At 41.1% G+C, this 23,046-nt stretch overlaps 1 protein-coding gene across 1 annotated transcript in view; it reads right to left on the reverse strand.

The window, feature by feature from the left end:
* The window catches only part of RPS6KA2 (ribosomal protein S6 kinase A2), a 156,193-nt gene that overhangs the window by 62,913 nt on the left and 70,234 nt on the right, over window positions 1-23,046 (reverse strand). Inside the window, exons 4-6 of the mRNA XM_030946317.1 lie at window positions 5,839-5,919; window positions 4,963-5,042; window positions 1,881-1,987 (exon numbers count right to left, since the gene is read on the reverse strand). Of these exons, the coding sequence (XP_030802177.1) occupies window positions 1,881-1,987; window positions 4,963-5,042; window positions 5,839-5,919 (268 nt within the window). The remainder of the gene's footprint in view (window positions 1-1,880; window positions 1,988-4,962; window positions 5,043-5,838; window positions 5,920-23,046) is intronic.

Below are 23,046 nucleotides of genomic sequence, written 5' to 3' on the forward strand. Positions count from 1 at the left end.
TCCTTAGATGAGCTCCAATTTCTCAATTCACTGATCCCTGACTGGAAGCACTTCAGCTTGTTCTGCAGTAATATAAAGTGCTCTCACTTGCAACTGGAGTCATTGAGAGATGCTTTTTGAGATGCTAAGTGACACTTCCTGCTGAGAACTCAGAAGAATCCAGGTCTCAGTATCTCAAATACAATGAACAGTTTTGACGTATACTTAATTTTCCCCTTAGTTTCTAACTTCTTCTAAAGGAAAAAATTATAGCACATGCCTAAAACTGTAATGGCATTGTGACACATCTGAATATACAAGCTCATGTCTGGATACCTTCTAACAGCAGATTCACACATCATGTGTTATCTCAAAAATCAGCCTTGCCTAACATCAGAGAGAAAAGCCGTGCATGATCCATACCAATGCTCAGTAGAATCAAAGTTTAAAACAGAAAACATATCACTGGAGTTATTCTATTGTGTACATGTTTGTTGATGCAGAATGGATAAAAGAGCAATTCAGAATGAAAATGAAACCCAGGAGCTGCTGGCAGACGATGCAAGAGCCTGTGGCTGCTGGGGGGTTACCACTGCCTACCAGCATTTCATATCAGGAACAAACTGATACTTTTCTCCCTCCAGTTGTTTAATTATAGGATGACTGACTTCCCATATTTGGCAAAGACTGGTTTCCAATTTTGGGTGCGTAACGGGCAAGACTAGAAAATTTAGTCAACTACAAAAAGTCCTCTAGCCCAAAAGCCTGAGAGCTCTTGCTATGTACATCTGTTGAATTCATAGTACTACTACTGCTACTACTATTTTTCTAACCAAAACATAAAACTGAATTTAAAATTTAAATCACAGAGAACTGCAACAGAGATAAACAGTCTCCTTCCCTTCAACTTCTCACCTGCAAAGTCCACCTTCCATCACTTTTGGTCTTATGTTTTGCCCATGAGAGTGAGAGCAATAACACTCCATTTTAAAGAAAGAGCTGCATATTTTTCAGTTTGATGGCACAGAAGGAAAATGCTGCTGTGCTGTTAGACTTTGAAAGTGTAAGCAATTACCAAAAAGACTGCTCTCAGTGGTTATCTTTTATAAATGCTGATGACCATTAAAAAGGAACTTTGGAATGTTCCAGCCTGATTTATTTGAGTTGTCACAGCAGAATCCAGCCAAGCACCAAGCAAAGGGCATAGAATAAAAGCAGTATCACGTCACTCCCAGTGATGGCACTAAGGGTGTCATTTGCTCTACTGATGTGTTACAAATAAAAAAGAGAAAGGAAAATTAGGACCACATTATGAGTGAAAAATAGCTGCAAATACAAGCGAGAACAAATATTTTTGAAAATATTTTGCACAGTTAATACAAATGTTTTAAAAGTCCTGATTATCACGTCTCTCATGAGTTATAAACACACTAACCACGTGTGGCACACAGGTTCTCAGACATGCTCATTTACTTTAAGGAATGGCTCCAATAAAACTGAACAGTGTCACTCCATATTCTGTGTGAGCTGGAAGTGGAGTTGCTTTGAGAGGTTTCACTGCATCAGGGGGAAGGCCAGATCAAATGCTGCAAACAGAGAACAGTGCCACTGAGTTAAAGGGCACAGGGATCTGAATTCTTTACTGAAATCATTCACAAAACTGAAGGCCAGGCACAGAGAGGTCCCATCATACTGGAGCACAGTCAAAAGATTTGGCCTCCTGCTAAGATGGTATGATAGGAAAACCCTGCTGCTGCTAGTGACAGTCTCGTGTAGAGTCTCACAAACAAGAAGGAAGGCAGAGCCCCTGGCACCTTCTCATTTAGTAGCATGACAAGGAGCAGAAGCAACCTAAAAGTTCAAGTATTTATGTTGCAGTTCTCTTTTCCTTGTTAACTTACTTTTCTGGTTTTAGATCCCTGTAAATAATTCCAAGACCATGGAGGTGGTCTAATGCCAAGGCCAGCTCAGCTAAGTAGAACTTGACATCCTCTTCTGTAAACATCACCTAGAGAGAAGGAAGAGAAGACCACATCTATTTATTGGATGGTGGTAGGCTGGCTTGCCTTAAACAGACACAGGGAAGGAATTGTCTAACCTGGAATGCTGGAAAGAACATCATATCAGGTTCAATTTTCCATAATTTGTCTGAACTGACATTAACAATTCTTACCAGATTCTCCCTATAAAACAAAACTTGATCTGTTAAGCACCTCTATTCATAAAATATGCTGCTCTCATTCATCTGTTTGATCTGTTTAGATTACATTATGCCACAATACTAGGAATAAATTATAACTCCTTAGGCTTTGGAAATGAACAGCAAAATTAAACACATTCAGCGTAGCCCATATTGCTTTCATAGCCCTTAACTTGCTACAGTCTTGGCATTTGGTTACCAAATTCCCATGAAAAATCCTGGGAAATCTTTTTGGGGAAGTGGGATACTTCCAAGCCTGAGCAGAATACACAGCATGAAGAGAATCAGAGGTGGATTTAAAACCTCATGCTTTGGAGGTCCAAGGAATATCTGTGCAGATGCCCTAAGCAATGATGTGGCCTCTAACACCCAAGGCCTGAGGAGGTGCCAAATGAAGACAGTGTTTTCTGCAGCTGACATGGACACTGCTAACACTGAAGGCTGTGTTTTAGGTGAGAAGAAAGTTCTGTAATCAAAAAACCAATAAGCTCTGAAAAACTCAGATGGCAAGAAACCCCTTTGGTTCAACTTCCATTATATCTGAGATGTTCTCTTGAATTAAATTTCAATATGCACAGAGATAATAATGCAGAAAAAGAAGCTGATATATTGGATACACAAGTGTGATTATGCATGACAGAAGTAAAATGAGTCAGCTGAATACAGATTTACTTGTCATATGTAAATGTAAATTCTACTGTAGAAGTGGTAGAGCTTTATTTTAAAATTAAGTCTCTGCTTTCAAAAAGGGGTAACCAAAATATCTGAGTGCTTTGAGAAGTTCCAGACAGCTGAGAGAAAAAAGCGATGATTCAGAGTACAGATGCCACATAATTTAATTAACAATTTTACTGCCACGGCTAGAAACAAAAACACAAGGAAAATAATAAATAAACACACAAGTAAAAGCTCTCAAATTTAATTGGATTAAATGTAAAAATGATATTAATTTAAAAAGAAATTTAAATTATTTATAAGATTTAAAATAAATAATGTAGGCAAGAAATTAAATCAATAGAATCCGGGAAAAATCTAATCTATACATATACACCTAGTTAAAGTCAGATGTCTCAAAAAGACAGAGCAAGAAATAGGCAAGCTCTGCATGCATGCATGCAATATATGTCTATGGGATCTGACTTGAAGTCCACTGAAATCAATACCTTTCAACCAAATCCGTAACTACAAATTGCAAACATTTCAAGCTTTCCCAGAACTTCTTTCCTTGCAATACCTTGCCCCTAAACAGCTGCAATAGGCAGGCAAGGTTGAGCTGCAAACACTGGAAAAAGAGATGTTTTTACTGTCAGCTTAATGAGTCATTAATGCTGGTGTACAGCACAGGAGTTGGTGAATTGCCCTGGACAAGCTTTGGGGAAAACATGAAGCTTTAGAGAAGTACAGAGCCTGAGCTGTTATCTTCCACTTTTGAGTTCCCTGGCCGTGCAGAACAGGGACCTGCCCTCTTAGGCAAGCGCCACATTTTCTGTCTTCTTCCATGAAACCAGAGAGGCCCTTGCTGAGACAGCAGCGCTGCCTCACTAATAAAGCCTGGTCTCATGACAATTGCAGAAGGACATTTGAAATTAAAATCTTTTAAATATTTTTCCTTATATTAAAAATAACTGCTGCCAGGGACTGATTATTTATATAAGGATCATTACTCAGCAGCGTAATTAACTTGTTACCAATGTCTTCTTGCATTAGCAAACAAGCCTAAACAGCAAAAGCTCGGGGTCCCAAGTTGCAGTGCACACAGCATCCTGCAGCATGTCACTGAATCAGGAATTGAATGGGGGTGGGGGAGAGCTGGGGAACTTTTGACTGGAAAGACTGTTTTCACAGCTTTTTTAGTCCATCAGTAGCTCCCCAAACCCAAGAAGAACTACAGAGCTTCCCCTCAAGATGGCATTTGAAAGGTTCCTGTCATTAAATACTGTGATAAGTGGCTGCCTGCATCCCTGACCCCATGCCCTTAGAAGTACCAAGGGCTGGGGACATCATTTTGGGCACAGACAACTGCAGGGCAGCCATCCTGCCTCACTGGAGCCTCCTGCATTCCTGCAGGGACCCTTCTGGGACTGCTGGCTCACAGAGGTTTGGAGATTCAGGAAAGAGCTAAATGAACCTAGAGAACCTACTGTGACTGCTCTGTGCGAGCGAGACTCGGGTTTGGGACATTCCCTGCCTGCAGCAGTCCCTCTCCAGGAGCATGGTATGCAGAGGACAGGGGAGGGACGAGAGCCTGGGGAGGGCATGGAAGCAGCAGCTGCTCATGGTAGGCAGAAGGAGGGCAGGTGAGGGCTCTGAGAGTCAATCTCCCATGTCTGGGCTGGCGTGTGGCCCTTAACCTGCTCCCAGCAGCTGCAGGGCTGGCCCTGACCCACGGCCATCTCTTCCCTCTGCTGGCAGTGTGTGTTTTTCCAGTGGTTCTGTGCTCATCCCTAGGGCAAAATGTATTGGGGATTGATTTCTCAGGCGGTTTCTCATCACATCCAAGACTTATTCTGAAAACATCAAGTCTGGGACTATTTTGCTATGGGAATGGCTTAGCAGTGGAGCAGTTTTCTCTGGCAGTGATGCCTACATGGTATCTGCTGCATTACCTCTGGCATGATTCAAATACAATTATTAAGAACCCACTTAACCATGCAAGATGAGATAGCTCCATTACATATATAGATGACTATTCCCAAGGCCATTTTTCATTCCCATGAACTCAATTTGAGTTCTGAAAATCCAAGACAGTCTTTAATTTCTGAGTTAAAGATCTATCAGCTTACCTCTTTGGAGAGTCTGGTGAAAAGGTCCCCTCCCCGCAGGAAATCTAGTATTAGGTACAACTTTCCCTCTGTTTGAAATGCTGCATTAGAAAAGGATGAAGATGTTGGAAGTTTGAACCAAGATAAAGTCCCCAGAGAGTAAGTCCTATTGACTAGCAGTGTATCATTCATGCCATTGCTTCACTGTCACTTCAAAACTTTGAGAACCAAAAAAACCCCATTTTTGTACAGAACTTAGCAATTGAGCTTCGGCTACGGGAAAAAATAGTGTCAGTTGAGAGACAACAGTGCATTACTGATATATTCATTTCTGTGTTAAGCACCTATGAATTAACAGTGTTTCCCACTCCACAGGGTATCAGGACTCACTGAGAGCGAGGCATAGAGAGAGGTTTCCATGTCTGTGTGAGAGAGGAGCCCACATACCCAAACACCCTCAGAATATCTGTCACAGTAGTAATGGGGCTGGCGTGGCAGGAGGCAACTCCAGCAAGACAGCACATTCACGTACACACCTATACAAATTTAGACTGGTACTGATTATTATACCCTACTTTTATTTAATTTCTCTTTCTAAACAATACCTGACAGCAGGTGAGGGTTTGGCAGATGTAAACTCAGCAGCTACCCCACCAGCACTACCTACCAGGTCAGACTTTATGACAAATTTATTTCAATGGAGGACTGGCTGAAACTTACAAGTACTGGATGTCTCCTTCAGCATAAATGAAGAATTTCACACACGTAGCCTCTATGACTTTGTTAGCAACAGAGTCATAAGTAGGCAGGGGGCATCTGCACAAAAGTGTATCGCATCTAGTCACAACTCCCCAACCAATTTAAGAACAAACATGAATTATATTTTAATATAGTTACCATAATGAAGCTTGACTATGAAAGGATGGTTCACTTCTGCCAAAATATCTCTCTCCATTTTAGATCGTACCCGATCCCGAACTATAAAGAAAGAACAATAAGAACAGTGACATTAAGAAGCAGCATGGTCACTGGATACAATACTGGAATAAGGTTCTGGCAGTCTGGATTGTGATTCTTGCTCTGCTGATGGCTTGTATGACCTTAGGCCAATCAGACCACTCAAGTGTCCTCTATTTCTGACTGTCTGGTCTGTGTAGCAAGTTCTCCAGGAAGAAGAACTGGTGTCTTTCCCTACAGAGAGCTGCCCTAACTAAAATGACTACAGTATAGCAAACAACAAGAAGGCAATTACACTTCACAGAAGAGAATGTTAATGTGAAAATGAAAACTACACAAAATTAATTACTTTACTTCATTTAAGATGAAACAGAATGTACCAGTCCCAGAGCAAGTCAGATTAATCTTGCTCAAATTAAGTTATTGTATTTTGCTAGTGCTAGCAGCATTTATGACGTATCACTGAATAGCACTTTCTGCAAATGATCTATATACAATATTCAAAACTTCCAATAAACCACCACCCAAACAATCAGTAACAAAGAAAAATTCCAAATAAAACCAGTAACTAATTATTTTTATGTGTAGAGATAACTTTATCGGGCGATAGCAGAGAGAAAAATGCTTTTTGTGGTTGAGATGAATAGAGTAAGGGAAATCATAATTTCAGAGGTGAGCTGAGTTCAAGCTAAAGAAAACTAATGCTGAAGATTTCATACCAAAGCCATTTAGCAGACTATTCAGACACTGAGGAGGATTCAAGTCCCCACATTACCAAATCTTGATCCTAAAGATGCATTTGCATTTTTCAGTCAATCACTACTTTATTGAAAAATATTGACATTTTCTTTGTTCTCTTCACAATGCCGATATGCTTTTCAGATGAAAGCATCTACAAGACATATTATAAAACTATTTTAGGTAGCAAAGCCTGAGATCTGTCAGACTCTGTCATTGCAGGCATGTGTTGTGGAGCTGCTCAAAAGCTGAGTAGTCTCACCACCCAAGTAAGGAACATACATAACAAAACCCCTGTCTATTGCTCTACTTCAAAAATCGATGCTCAGAAATAGCTGATCTGAAAACCTTAAATAGCACAGGTGACATACTTGGGTTTCTTCCTATTTTGATGCTTTACTTACGCCAATAGTGACACAAGCTTTACTAGCTCATTCAAGCTACCTTGTAGATAAATTCAAAACAGAGGGAATTGCGGAATTGTAATCTCATCCCACAAGTAAAAATCACACATCCTACACTCACAAAATGCTTAACCGATGTGAAGAGAGACTGTTTCTTGTGCTGTCCATCAGGGATGATCCCAGGTGAGAATTTGTATTGGATAGTTGAGCATTGCTGGACACTCTACATAGTACATTTTCCATTAAGCTTCTTTGGATAGCCTAAGGAAGTGCCTCCCTGCATTTGCAGCGTACAGCTGAGAGCAGGCTGTCAGAGCAGCAGCACACCCTCCTCCACCCATCATTTTAAGCTCTCCACAGGCAAAGGCCCAGCTGTGCAGCCCAGGCTTTGCCAAAGCCCCGTGCCCTGCTTTCTGCTGTGGTGGTTACTGGGTGTGGATCTGTAACCACACAGAGCACCCTTCTCCCCACGTGCACACAAGAGGCACGCCAGACTTAAAAAGGAGGTGATATCACCACAACACACATCTCAGTTTCCAGTCATGGCCCTGTAACCACTCTGAACCAGAAGCTGCTGCATTATGGGGCTACATTTCCCTTTGCAAACCTGTTTTTCGGGAGCAGAAATGAGGCTTGTGAAGCTGGAGGCTCAGCAGCAGCCCAGACTGTCCCCACCTGGGCACTGCCAGCCTGGGCCAGCCCAGGACCCCTCAGGCACCATTTGGTGGCAAGAGCACTAGTGAGGGTGTGGGGCAGTGGGATGGGCTCTGCTCTGCTCCCTGGGCTGAGAGACCCCCCTGGTGCCCCACTCTGATTCCCTCGGGGCCAGCCGGGTCCTGCCAGGGTATGGATGCTCCAAATTAGTGCTCCCACGGCAGATACCATTTTCCTCTTTAAAACCTTATGTAGAGAAAGATCCAGCAAGAAAGTGCAAATTACAGACATCTTACTGGACTGCCTTGGCCACGGGCACTGGGCTGCAAAGCAAATGTGACAAACAGCACAGTGCCGGTGTGAATATCTGCTGACTGCATTGAGGTGCAGCAGCCTGGACCCTCCCCAGAGTCCTCTGGAGGTGGCTCAGGACAGCACCTGGTGATTTGGTTGCCTCTCTGAGCAGGTCAGTCTCTCTCCAGTAATTTTGGAAGCTGTCTTCTTGATGTCACCAGGCTAGAACTGCCGTTTGAAAGTTAATTTTTTTTTTTAACTAGGAATGGGTTGTCAGATAATAGGTCTGCTGTCTTAGTGACTTTTTCCTCAATGGTTTTTTGTCCTTTTTGACAATTTTAACCAAAGTGCTGCTGAATCCCCTGACCTGAAATATCAGGGAGATAAATCCCCCTGCATGTGTGACAAAAGCATCTGCCACTTACAGAAAGCTATTTCTGCAGGAAGATATATGCAGAAAATGCACAAATAAGGTAAAAAATTTCACAATCTGCCCAGAGATGTTTGGCAAAAAGGATTATTAGTTACAAATTATTTGCTCATCCCTACCTTTCAGTAAGAAATGTCACTGCTTAACCAGGAGTGAAGAATTAATTAATTAATTGATAAAGCAAGAATAAGGGGAGCTACAAACTAAGTTAATTAAATCAGCATCAAAAAGTATTGCAGCAGAAGAAATAAATCAGTGAACAAAACGATGGCTTAAATTTCATCCATTACCCTCCCCACTTCTTTAAACCTCAGCACTTTGCCTCAAATGCAGCAAAAGCAAAAGAGGACTTAGGCTTAGGAACTTGCAACTCAATTTCAAATTCTTCACATAGCACAGGAACACCAAAAAGATAATGCAAATAGAATATATACATAAAACTCTCTACAACATCCTTTTCAATTCTATTGCTGTTATTTTAATATGTTTTTAATACTGTCTGTTGTAGGCAAAAGTAGAGAGCTAAATTCTAAATTCAAGTCCACACTGCCTATGTCCACAAGACAAAGTACATGTGGTGCCTAATTACCGGAGATATGGAGAAATAGAAGCTTTCTAAAAGTGACCATAGTCTCTCTTCAATGCTTCTGCTTGGAAATATTATTTGCTTTACTGTGTTCTTGTTCTACCCAGTACTAAACTGAAATCCTCCAAAGAGCAGCCTTTCATGTTGCACCTTCATCAGCGGAGCATTATTACAACACAAAGAAAAACCAGAAAAGCATCCTGTTGACACACTGGATGCAGAAGCATACCAATAATGTCACCCAGGCACTTCATGTGCTTTTCTTTTGAAATGCGTATCATTCTGTGAAGGTGATTTTTCTGGAAGAAAAGTTCCTCTGTGGCACGAAACATGGAACCTTTTAGAGCTGGAGAAAGAGCCATTATAGCACAGCTTTACACTCAGCCCTGTGCTTCTGCAGCAAAGGTAGAAAAACAGATCTACAGAGCAGGAGACCCTCCTTTGTAGAAGGGCACTGAGAAATCAGTAAGAATGCAGACTGTGTTTTAGGAGTCCAGAGTCTGGGGGAGGTCATTTTCTCTCCCCCCCTCCATTCTTCCTTTTTTTTTTTTTTCCTCCTTTTACATGAAACAACGCATTTGGCTTTAAAGAAATCAAAGAGTTGCCTCTGTTTGTTGTATTTTAAAGTAGCTTTGATGCTCTGCTGTTGAGATTCGGAATGACAGATGTCTCTAAATCAATACTACACTTTAGTATTGAACTTCCATTTCTAGTCTTTATCACCTATTCATTATCCTCTCTGTTTGTAAAAGTTAATTAAATCTTTCACTATCCCTCTGAAGTACCTCTGCTCAATTTTCCAACAGAGAATTAAAGAACAGATTGATGAAGTTTGATGCTACAGGAAAAAAAAAAAAAATCACATGGGACTTGTCAGGAGCAAACACGGCTTCTGGGACATACAAACTCTGCTGAAAATAAATCCTCAGAGCAGCAACCTGAGCCTTTGTCATGTTTTCCTCATAGCCTTGACCAGCAAGGAGTGACTTGGTGAGCTGAGGGCGCAGCACACGTTGCCTCCTTCCTATCCCATGGAGCCTCTGGCAGCTGCAACCTCCTGCTGTTTCCTCACTGGGACACCAACTTGGATCTTTCTTCTTGACCAAAAAAATCCACAGATGCTGCAGGAGATTAAGTGTGTCTTAGATTTTTGGCTGAAATTAGCTGTTGGGCTCAACCCCATCATTAGAGAAATACTGACTGACAGTCAGACAATCACATAAATCTCATGTCCTTATGCAGAGGTGAAACTTCAATATTTGTGTATTTTTTAATCAGAAGTGGACCACTGAATATCCACAGATTTGCTTATGCATAGCTCCCAGGTGAAACTGTTTCTCACCAGAGCCTGGGAGCAGCAGATGTGAAATGGTATCCAATAAGTCAAATCCTGTGGTGATGTACATCACCAGTAAAGTCAGAATTACACCCCTCACAACTGCATAAACCAGTTCTAACTAAATTCATTAAAACCAGACTCAATAAGCAGCTTGATGAAGAGAAAAGAAAGCTGCCATCTGCTACAAGGGAATTTCCTCTAAAGATCCAAAACCTACAGCTGGAAATACATCTGTTCACAACTTGTGCAAAACTGAAAATCTTCAACACCTCTGCAGAGTTGCACCAGGAACCTTTTTTTCTTTTTATGGAAATCATATGTTTGATTTAAATTTATTTACCTTAGTGTATGCGATATCCTGTGAAATCATCAATAAAGTATTTGTTTCTTGAATTTAAGTGTAACATGCTCCTATGCTTCATTTGCTTCAGTTGTATGAAGTGGGACTTAGAACTATTTTGTATTATTATTACTACTATTGCAGGAAATAATAATTTCAGTGCTAAGTCTTACTGACAGGCAATAATTACCTATACTCTAAGAATAGGCATAATTTCAAAATGACAAATTAATAGGAAGGCTGGCCTTCACATGTCCCAGTAAACACTATTTATCAGCAGCTCTGGAAATTACGATGAGCCGAAGGAAGAAACTGGTTTCACATAGTTTTGCAATAAAGAAAATTTGTTTAAAACATGTATGAGACAGTTGGCCTTTTATCCCCAGACATAACAGGTATTTCAGATTTAGTTCCAGCATACAAGAAACCAGTAACACCAAGATGACCAGGACATATAGTCCTCAGTCCTACTCCTAAATACAGTCTAAAGAGGGATGAATTTTTTTTTCCATCGAACTTCTCTCATATCTTCTGGGAGACTCTTTGTCCCTTGCAGCTCCTGCCCTGCAGTGCTGGCTAACTCACATGCAGCTGCAAAGAAGAGGCAGCACCAAGATTCGTATTTCCTATCCATGGGACATTCCAGTATCAAATGAGTGCATGCCTTGTGTTTTGCTATGGAGAAGTTGCTAAGCCAAGAGAAGCAATGAAGAAGTTGTTTTTTATCTTGAGATGAAGATGATCCAGATGTCCAGGAACTGCAGGGTCTCTCAGGGCAATGAGTTCTGCTGCTTGCCTTTTAAGCTTGAAGCCCAGCATGGTTTAATCAAGCCCTGCTGCTTTTTGCTCTGAAAACACACCTGTTTGGTGGGTTTTACAGGGAGAGCTGAGTAAAGTCTCTGCATCACCTTAGTCTGGAAGTGTGAAAGCTGTCTGTGCTTTGGCATTCACCACAAATACTTTCTGCAGCAAATCATCAAAGGCAAAAATACAGCTTTTATGATTGAAAAGTATGAGGAGGGAACACTGGCTCAGGGATGAAAATGCCAAGATATTCCTTCTTACGCCAGCCTTCTACAGGAAAAAAAATTGTCCCCTTTATTCAGTCCCACCAGGTCTAAAAAGCCATTTGTATTGAAAGGGGCATTTCCTCTCCATCAGAACCTTTGAACAACTACTAATTCACTTGCAAGGCCTGGCAGAGGTGAAAGGGGGTGAGGGTGGCACAGGACCTCCCCAAAAACTCTTGGCACACCAATTCAGGGCAAAGTGTCCCTGTGTGAGAGAGATTTAAAGCCCACCCAAGTTCCTTCTCTTTTGTTATATGACCCCCTACTACTTTGTTCAATGGCATGGTATGAAACCACCTGCCTGGTCCACTTCAGATGTTTAAGGATGAGACCAATAATCTTTTATAAAATATTAAGTGAGAATTCCTGGAAGGAGAGGAAATGTGATACCTCCTTTCTGTGTAGAATGTATGTACTGGGATGCTGTCATTTGCCACCAGGGCAGTTTTAGTCATAGGCTGAAGTAATCCCAGTAAATGTTTTCTGTAGGCCTGTTTAAAACTTGTAATTTTTAATATTTTCGAAGATGATTTTGCTGTCTGTTTTTGTTCTCTAACTGGAACAGAAAGCCTAAATTTGGCAAGTTTTGCCAAAATTAAATTGAGAAAAATTGTTTTGGCTGCATCAAAGTACTCTTTGTTAAGGGTTTTATTTTATCTTTTTATCTCCTCTTTCTTAACTCTAATTGTAATGTACAGCTATAAAATATTGTTTGAAAACGTATACAATCAAACCAAAGAATTCTGCTGAAATGCTTAATACAGATATTTGGTCAAGTAAAATTTCCCTCAACTGTCCTGTTCCTATGGATAGACATTCTGTCAGAAACTCATCTCTTCTTTATCAGTTGTAACATAAATTCAGAAGACAGTTAATAAAAAAACCCACCAGGAAGTTTTAAAACAGATTCCCTATGTCTTCCAGGTTTAGGGTAAACATGCAAAGTTTTGAAGTGAGGTTTTTGCAATTGTTTACCAGCTTAGCTCTAATAGGGGTAACATGAGGCAGTGGCTGGACAGTGAGAGGTTCCTGTCTCAGAAGGGAGGGTTTGGAGGGATTTGGTCAAAGGACAGGAGGCAAATATTAACATTCTCCCTAAGCTGTCCAGACCACAACTGCACTATGCTGACTTCTCACTCTAAACACTCCTTCCATTAGGCTTCTTGGATGTGGTAAACACAGAGCCAGTCCAATCTGACTTGTTCTAAGAAAATTTTTTGGATGAGTGTTTCAGTTACTGAATTGCAGAAATTTTGGTTTCCAAAACAAATAATTACTATATTTAAGGCATCACTGAGGAAGCTGGGATAATGGCTTATCATCCAACACTGAAGGCACACTTCATTTAGGAGATATGAAGCCCTGAGACAGATTCTATTTGTAAACCACACAGGATGAGGTTTACCAGGTTACTCATAACCCAGCCCTCCATGCTACCTGCGCACAAACAGACAGGAATTTAGAATTTAAATAGTTCTGTTAAATTGTGCCATTTAATGTTAACATTCAGACAAAACAAACCTCTGCTTTGCCCAGGACCTGATGTGATGCAGACATACTTAATATAGCTCTGCTGATATGTTTGCCTCATAAAAATGAAAAAGCATCTGTGAGACGGCTGTCTATCACTGAAGAAGCCTCCAGTCCCACTAGCAAGCAGGGTGTGAAGTCAAGGCAAGGTCATTTCCTAAATTAGAGCATAAGAAAAAGCCTGCTCTTCTGCTGTTATCAACATACTCATTAAAGCTTTGCAATCAGCACGCCTTGGTCACACAGACAACAACAACAAAAAAGGCTGATTTGTTGTTTTCTCCTCTGACAAGAGAAACACAGTCCTCAAACAATTGTGACTTGGTTTTCAGCCTGGACTGCACTACTGCATAGGGATTGTTGTGGAAGATATGACCAAGTTCAGAGAGTTTCTGGGTGAAATCATGGCCCTAAAACAGTCAATAGTAAAACCACTGTTGACATTAATAGGATCTCACCAGCTACATCTCAGGCCCTATATACAGCTCTAAAAATATATGTAGCTGCTTGAGCTCTGAAAGAATACCTAACAGAAAAGGAAATCTTGGGTTTTTTCTCCTATGTTACTGAGAAACTGCCAAAAGCTAAACATAAACAGTACTGAGCAATGACTACAGGGAGACAGGAGGAGAGCAGATAAATATTTAAAGGATATAAACATGGACAAAAAATACTTATTTATCAAAATAAAATGAAAAATTAATATAAATAGGAGGAGGTAAGGGAAACAGAAAAAGAGGAAATATAGGCTATATTGGGCAAACTGTAACTGCATGAACCCCTACAGAGCAGAGCAATGGCTTGGGACTGGAACCTCCTTACTGACACATTTTAAAACAAAACTGAACAGGAAAAGTTAAGTAACTATTTAGTAAGAAACCAGCCTGCCATGACTGCAGGGGAATGAGACTGCACTTTTCACTATGTGCTACTGTGCTGCAGTGACTCCACCTCAATAAAGGACATCTTAAAAAAACAGAACAATCTAGATTTCATTATTATGCACAACTGTTTGGAAGACTGTCTGAAACACAGCATTTATAGCAGGATTAATGCCCATAGTATTACATCAGAACATTCCACCAAAGTGACAAAAATATCAGAAACCAAAAATTCGTACTGGAAATGAACTTGAAAACCTTCTGAATAACCACAAGCAGTTTAGTTTCCACACAGTGCTTTTAATTCTGAGGTCTCAGAGAACCTTATCAAGAATCTTTGATCTATAAGGCTGTTACCCCATGGGTGATAGCTGTGGGTAAGGCAGAGGGGTAATGCAGTCCCTCTGGGGCCACCCAGCCCTACGACCACCAGTCCTTCCAGTGACTGCTAGCAAACCATACCCCTCACACACACACTGCAAACTTCCAGGCTTCCTCAAAACTTTGCTTTGGAAGTTGCTTGCTGTGTGCCGGGAACGCCATGTGAAAACAAAACTACAAAACAGTACTTCTAAATGTACACTTGCAAATATTTCTTTCTTATTACAACTTACAGGATAGTACCTAGCTGTATGACATTGACATTTTACATTGCAGAGCTTATTATATCCATAATGAAACCAAATTTGAACAGATAAGCATTGACAAAATCTATATAGAAGATAAATATTTAAAGGATATCAAAATGTAGGATGAAGACTTATTTATCAAAATAAAAGGAAAGAAAGGAATATAAATAGAAGGAGATGTGAAACAGAAAAAGAGGAAATGTAGGCTCTCTTTCAGCAGAAAAGTCAATTCTGAATTTACCATGTTGATGAAGACAATTCCCTCTCAAAGGCAACTATGTCATAGCCCATATAAAGATCTGAAAGATGACCAGGGACACACTACAATCGTCTGAACAACTCAGGCTTTGCCTGAATTTACAAAATTAATCTACTGCTGCTGAGAAAATGTCAGTTAAATTAATGTGCCATGAAACCTTTTGAGTGTGTCAATTACTATCACATGCAGACAGAAAATGCTGTAGAGAAAACAGAAAGAAGAGGCTGTCATTGATGCTGATTGCTGGTCTCTCCTCAACCATCAAAACCTTCATCTTGGAGCAAACGCCACAGCCACATGGAAGCTGACACTGACATGTGTGACCTACATGGAGAATGTGAAAACAGAGAATAATTGTGCTTCTGCAGAAACAAATCCCAGCTGGTAGTCTCCCACATTGTGCCATCTAACTTTCATGGAGAGCCAGCAAAGTGCTAGCACACCTCCAGGAGCAGTTGTGAATAGAATGCCTGCCCAGCTGTTCGGTTTACAAGTGATCCAACAGCAGCCCTGTGAGGAAAACCATCACCAGTGCAACTGACCCCTCCTCTGCTGTCACTCTGTCTTAAAATGGCATCAAGTGACAGCGTTGACCTCACTATTAATCTGCCCTCATGCTTGAAAGGAAATAAGGTTTTTCTGCTGTGTTATGGGAACCAATAAAAGCAGTGGGATGCAACTCCCAGATGACGCTTACAAACTTGGTTTCCAACCAACTACAAATGCACTGCAGTTGCAGGCAGCTGAACTTGGTTAAATAGCAATTCTCCTGGCTGTTACAAATGGCGCAACTTATTCAATGAAGAGAACAAACAAATGCTTGTCATATAGATAATGGATTTGTACCGCAGCCAAAGACTTGCAGAGTCCATCAGGGAGGTTAAAAATCCCAGGGATATTTAGCTATTGTATTTTCAGTTTAGCTTTCTGCTACAGCTGTAAATTTATTCAAAAGCAGAGCTGATTCATAGTTCTGATTATTCCAAATAATCAATGCATTACACACAAGACACATTTCCTAACACTTTCTTTGTTTGGAATCTTTAGCCATTAAATTCCATAATGCAACAGACTGCACTTCAGTGAGGAGGGGTGTTAATAACATATCCATTAATATCCAAGTATTGCTCCTCCAAAGAGCAGTGAGCACTGTGAAGAGCAGGCTGGCATAATTGAGTTAGCATTACAGATATGAAGATGGAGCAGAGGAGCAGCAGTAAGGGTAGCTGGGTGGTGTTCATGAAGCAGGCTGGCAGCAGAAATGTGAGCACAGCCAAAGTCTTGTAATTCCTAAACTGAGGTACTAGCTCCCATGCTAGACAGAGCCTGCCATGAAAGAACAGACTACACGACATAATTCAAAGGAGATGAAGACTAAGGACATCTGAGTCTGTATTTGCCAAAAGAGCAATTTTTCTCTTCCTGTAATTTACAGCCTTGTGGTACCAACAGCAAGCTCTTGGACATCAGGCAGGATTAAAAGACTTCCAGAGGTTCATGCACGTGCTGCACAGCTGACATGATGGGTTGCCAGCAATAGCTTCTCTCTTTTGGCAGTGGGTCTCTTAAAATTAGAAGCATTGCAAGCAAGCACAAAGCTTACAAAGCTCCTTTAAGACAGTGCAAGACAAATAAGATGCAAAAAATTTCAAGCCTCAAGACAAGACAAAAGAAAACCAGAAAAGTAGACTTTCACAGGATTTCCATTTGGCTTACAGAACACCAGCTAGAAACGCAGAAGAAAAAGGGCAGCAGGGAAGGTAAAACAGTGACCAGTGTTTTGTTGTCACTGGTAAAGCCCAGCTGGCCTGGGAACACCCTGTCCACTGATAATGTGCTTAATTCTTTAACTAAACACATGGGAGAAGGATTGTGGAGGTTGACAGCTGCAGGCAACCATGCTCCAGAAATCCTCACAGCACCGTGGACACACGGAATATGCTGAGTCAGAAGGAACCCATCAGGATCATCGAGACCAATTCCTGGCCTTGCACAGGACACCCCAAGAATCACACCATTTTACAAATCCATCCACCCAAGGGCTTCTTCTAGGAACTTTCTCTGAATAGGACTCCCCAGAGGAACAAACATCTCGACAATCTGACCACTCTGCTGTCCTGGCAGCAAGACATTTCTACCAGTTTAATTACACCCCCTGAATTTTCAATAATCTTTGTGGTAGAGCAGGAGTACCTCACCTCTGAAATAACAAAGCACTCACAGAGGACCTGAAAGGTAGGACATGCAGCCAGAGAAGATAATGTCACCCCTGACTTACTTAGTATATAACTAAATCTTCTAAGATGAGCATCTAGGAAAAACGAACACTAAGAAAGGAAAGGAACATTAAAAATTCTCAGCCTACAGAAGATGGAAGCTGAACATAGCAAACTTCAAGATGCAGAAGAAAACTGCAGAGGAAACTGTTCTTGAGAGAGAGGAGATGAATTAACAGCTTCAGCTGTGGCAAGGCAGACATTGGACAGATGTGCTAGGAAGCATTTTGTAATAATATAGTGCTAGAGACAGTCTAAGAATGAGTTAGGCAAACATTTGTGAGGAATGACACAAAAGCATCACCCTGGGTCAGGGGTGGGCCATGGGACTTCTTCAGGTGCCTTGCAGATGATGCCTCAGTAGCCGTGCGACGCACAGGGTACCCTCCCAGAGTACCACACCAGTGGGGTCACCTGGCACAGATCCAGGCAAGGACATGAGGCCTGCTTCCAAAGCAGAACCACTGAGCCTCTATGATTGTCCTGAAGGTCATCTAGTCCTCATTCCCAGGTTCTTGGCTCAGGCAGAACACTGTACATGGCCAGCAGTGACAGGCTCATTCTTTTAGCTGAAGCTTCATGTCAGTCTTCATAGATTTGTTCCAATTAAACTAAGCTGAGTGTTTCTCTCCTCTTTCTGCTTTCCAGCTAGTATTGACGAGGGTTGTGAGGGCTCACAAAGGCCATTGCACCTCCCACTCCTTTCCTGGTAAAAGGATTTTTTCTACAGATAAAATGGAATTGCATCTCATTTTCAAACAAGATAAACATTTCACTTGTGGCTTCAGAGCAACTGCCTGTGTAGTCTCTCCATTCCTGAATCCACAGCAAAAGCAATTAACAGTAATTTGCTACTCGACAATAAAAAAAATCAATTGTGATCTTTTCTGGAAAACAATAACTAATTTGGGAGTAACTGCAAATATCTGTCATTAGATATACAATGCAATGAATACAATAAAAAGAGTAATCCAATGGAAGACAAGCCAGAGTGAAACTCTTGATCAAGTCTGTGGTGGAGAGTTTGAAGAATGAATTTGGGTCTGAAAACCTTTTAACAGTGGTACCTACCAGAGCTGCAGTTTCAAGTGTCTCCACTGCTGCTTATTCACCATGGCAAGTACACAGATCAATTCAAACTTGAAAGAGGCAGATGGCAAATTGACTGAAAATTATAAGATGATTTGAAAAACTGCTTTCTACCATCAGAAAAGCCATAAGTGTGATGAACTACTCATTCCTGAAAAAAAACCTAAAAAACCATTCCTTTACTGTCCGAAGTAGCCAGGGAGCAAATTCAAATGCAACCTGCATGAGCGGTTGCGGGTTCTTATATTTAAAAATGTCATTCTTTCTGTACTTCACTGACAGAAGAGTGACTCAACAAACATTTAGAACAATCTTTTATAATGTGATCACAGGTAAAGAACATATATTTTCTGCCAGAGAAATCAGCAGGTTTTTTCAGTGTTTTCTTCCTCCGACTTCGGACTTGAATCGCCTTTGTCCTCTCTAGAGAATCTTCACAGGAAAACCTGAATAATGCAACCCTCAGATACTGCTAAGGCATGGAACTGCTCAAGGATTAGAAGTTAAGGGCATGGGCACCTTAACCTAGCAAAAAGATGGAAAAATTTAAGACAGCTCTGTGCTATACCTTGTGAAAAACACAAACACGGCTGCACTCAATGTCTTGACAGCAAAGTCTGAAACTTTGACTTAAACCTCTGGGTGCACTAATAAGCAGTGTGATTCCAATCTAGGGAAAACAGTGTGTGGTGGGACCTGAGGTTGCCCCACCCTTTCTGTGGCACTTTGGGGCCATGACCTCAATGGCCAGGAGAGGCAGGAGGGCACTGGCGGGGCTCCTGGGTGAGTTTCATCTGGAGGGAATTCTGTCTGTGTGCTCCCAAACTGCTGTGCTTGGCAAACCACGGCACAGCAAAGGGAGATGACTGGAACAATTCCTTCAAAAGCTCAAACCCAAGCACCAATGCTGTTGGATGCTAGGACACCCACCACACCACACTTTCTGCTGCTGAACTGCTCATGAAGAAAGCAGGAGTTTGCTTCTGACTCCTGTCCTGTGTGCACTTTGGGGAGAATAAAACAAAGCTGTTTCAGGCAGCAGCATACCAAGCGGATGAAGCTGCTTTCCAAGTGAACACACAACTGTGCATGGAGCTATAATTTGATATTATTGTAACAGCAGAGTTACACTGGAAGAGAAGTGTGAACAGGAAAGGACTGGGCAATATTGCTGCATCTACCTACAGCAGAAATCACAAGCACGGAAGTGTGTGCTCCTATATGAATCAGTCTGTTTGATTGACAGGGAGAAGGGGAGTTTGATTTTAATTTTTTACCAATATTTAGGCAAAGACTTAATAATTCTGCCCGGCTTCAGACAACAGGAAGAACCTGCTATTCAGCAATGTGAGCAACAGTTTTAAAAGAATCACAGAACCAAGTAGGTTGGAAAAGACCTCTGGGATCACAGAGTCCAGCCTATGACTGAACACCCCTTTGTCAATTAGACCATGGCATTCAGTGCCACATCCAGCATTTTCCTGTGAAGAAATGCTTCCTAATGTCCAACCTAAACCTTCCCAAGTGCAGATTAAGACCATGTCCTCTCATCCTATCAGTAGCTGCCAGGAAGAAGAGGCCAACCCCTCACTACCTTTAAAGTGGTTGTAGAGAGTGATAAGTTCACCCCTGGACTTCCTTTTCTCCAGGCTAAACATTCCCAGCTCCTTCAGAAGCTTCTCCTAGGACTTCTGCTTCAGACCCCTCACCAGCTTTGCTGCCCTTCTCTGGATTCTATACAGAACTCAAGAGCCAGTATTTTCACAAGGAGAAAGTTCAATTTTCTTTGGAAAACCCCAAAAGTAACAACAGGTTTTTTGTAAAAACAAATGAGCCAAAATGTTCCCTTCCTACAAAATAGAGAGCATTTTTAACATCCAGTGTTAATTTCTTTAATGTCATAGCAGTGGGAATTTTTTTGCCTCTGAAAAGGATCTTCACAATGCACTTGGCATTGTGAAGACACTATAATTTAATCAGAACTTCATACAATGCAAACTCCCACATGGTTTGAATAAAACAGATAATAAAATCTTTAAGTGATGCGTGTTCAGTTTATATTTATAGGCAAAAGTTTTCCCTTCTCATCCAAATCTGAATCCAAACACTGTACAGAGCATTAAAGAGTATTAAGTACCTAACCCAGAAGATAGAAGCTCAATGAACACTTCAGCAAATGCTATGAAAACAAACTTCCAGCAATGCTTTTTGTGGCTTTTGACCTGTCCAGTCTGCTGTATATTCAGGCTAGGACTTGCTATAATATGTACTGACACATAATGAGTTGCCTAACCACAGTTAATTTTCCTTATAATACACAAATACAGGTTCTTCTCCACAGCCCATTAGGATCAGCCTAAGTGAGCCCTCCCTTCAGAAAGCAACCCCTAGCCCAGCTGACTTTTTAGGGGAGGAAGGAATAGGTGGTCTGCAAGTAAATTTGCAAAGGCACTGTAAAAACACAGCCCAAAAGTGACCCCTAAGCACTGGCTGTTGAAGAACTTCTTGGTTTTATTTTCAAAACTCCCAGAGAGGAAAGAAAGCTCTGCTTTCAGATGACAGCTACTAAATCCAATTTACTCCTAAACTGTGAGGAAGGTTGGCATGTTCCACAGCACTCTTTGACTCCTAGCCCACACAAAAAGATACATACTCACTAGGCTGATCTTTACATTTTAGAGCTGCTGGGAAATATTCAGAGAAATCAAATATTTTTGTGTTTGTGCGCACAGAAGTTGCTATTTCTTTCTAAGACTGAAAAATCAGTGTATGGCTATTTGTGGAGAGGGGCGAGTCTATGTCTCAGCTGGATCTTTAAGGGCACTTCCAGGTCCAGCAGTGTTTACGTTTTTCTGAGCTCAGAGCCCTGTCATTTGGAGGGTTACAATTCTCAGACTAAAGAACCCATGCATAAGCAGCAGCTGCAAGGATGCAGTGCACTTAAACTTTCCTCCAAACTTCAGGGCAAGGGTATCTCTGCTGTGGCGTCTGAACTGTCCAGTGGACATGACTTCCCTGATGAATTTTTCAGAAGCAGGTAATAAGAGGCCCAAGAAGATATAAAAAATATAGCAGAATACTTTAAGAAAAAATAATAAACCAAAATTTAAATAGTGAACCTGGGTAAGTACCAGGGCCTCTCACCAAACAGAAGGACTGTAAAAAAATAGAACAAATAACTTTGAAAACCTAAGCACAACGGATCATGTTCTACCTGAGGTGAAGACTCTTTCTGAGTCCTGCTTTATAGGGTAAAATTGTCTACAGTTTCTCATTTTCTTGATGTTTTCTTTCTTTCAAACCAGAGGGAAACCACTAGATTCTGTATCTGATATCTGATCACCACATCTGTTCAGGGAAACTAAGTCACATCCAGAGGAAAACTGAAGAAGCCACTTTGGTTGGTGTCCAACCAGGGAAATCACCACTACAATTTTACCAGTGGTTCAGACAGAAATCCCACTTTCCCTGGTAACATCTAAGTTAGTTGTTGGATTTTGGGTATAAGTGATATTTTCCATTCTATATCCCTGAGAACACTCAAGCTCCCTGTGAGCCACTAAAGCTGCTCTCACAGCTCACTGCACCTATAACCACCACACACCAGCAACCCCCTAAGCCTGCTGGCTTAAACTCAGGGTATCATAAGCTGCAAAGCACTTTAGAGGTTTTGACAAAAGAGATTATCATTTCTAAACCCTACAATCACAAAAAGGTAGACTGCATTCTCAGGGTCAAACAGCTTCCAGTGCCAAGACTTACACACCCCATTGCCGACCAGATGGGCAGGTGCAAAGTGCATCCTCATGATCCATCACATAACCTTCCCTACATCACCACTGCAATATTCATAAAGTTCATGAGCATTATGTCAGTGAATTATGGTTTCAAGCCACTTTCTCTTAGATTGCATGTCTACTGGAGGAATGGGTCTTTGATTTTCAAGCTCCCTCACATTCCAGCACAGCAACCTGCTGGGGATTTATGGGCATTTCATGGGTGTTTGATGAGGCTTACACAGTAACCAATCTAAACAACTCTTGATCATGGAATTCTGAAGCACATTCAGTAAAGCTGATGGAGCCTGAGACACCTTGAGAGAAATACTGAATGAATCAGAACAGTCAGCTTGCCCTGTCCCCCTGTTCCAGCTTTGCTGGTGAATACCAGACACACATATACACAGAATAAACACTCCCTGGTTGATTTCTGGTTCCCTCTGATTTACAAGATATTCAGGATGGGCAATAGAGACTCACAGATACATCTCTATAAGCATTTAAACATATAGATCAACTTTATTTTCTGTCAACTTTTTATCTAAAACTCTGATTTTAATGAAAAAGCAGAGCATAAAAAGACTTGAAAGCAACATTTTAATATGGTATTTTAAGATTACTATTTAATGACATGCTGAAGGGCAAAAGTCTCACTCCTGGAAGGTATTTAAATGCCTAAATATCCTTGAGCACCTAGATGCCTCCAAAAGGGCTTATATTTGCAAAGGAAGCTATTAAGGTAATGTAATGTAATACACAGTATTTGACAGAGAGACAAGTTAGAGTTACACATACATGCAGCCCTAAATCTGATGTATTCCATATCTGGCACCTAACACACATAACATCC

Source organism: Camarhynchus parvulus, chromosome 3 (assembly GCF_901933205.1).
Source record: "Camarhynchus parvulus chromosome 3, STF_HiC, whole genome shotgun sequence".
NCBI lineage: Eukaryota > Metazoa > Chordata > Aves > Passeriformes > Thraupidae > Camarhynchus > Camarhynchus parvulus.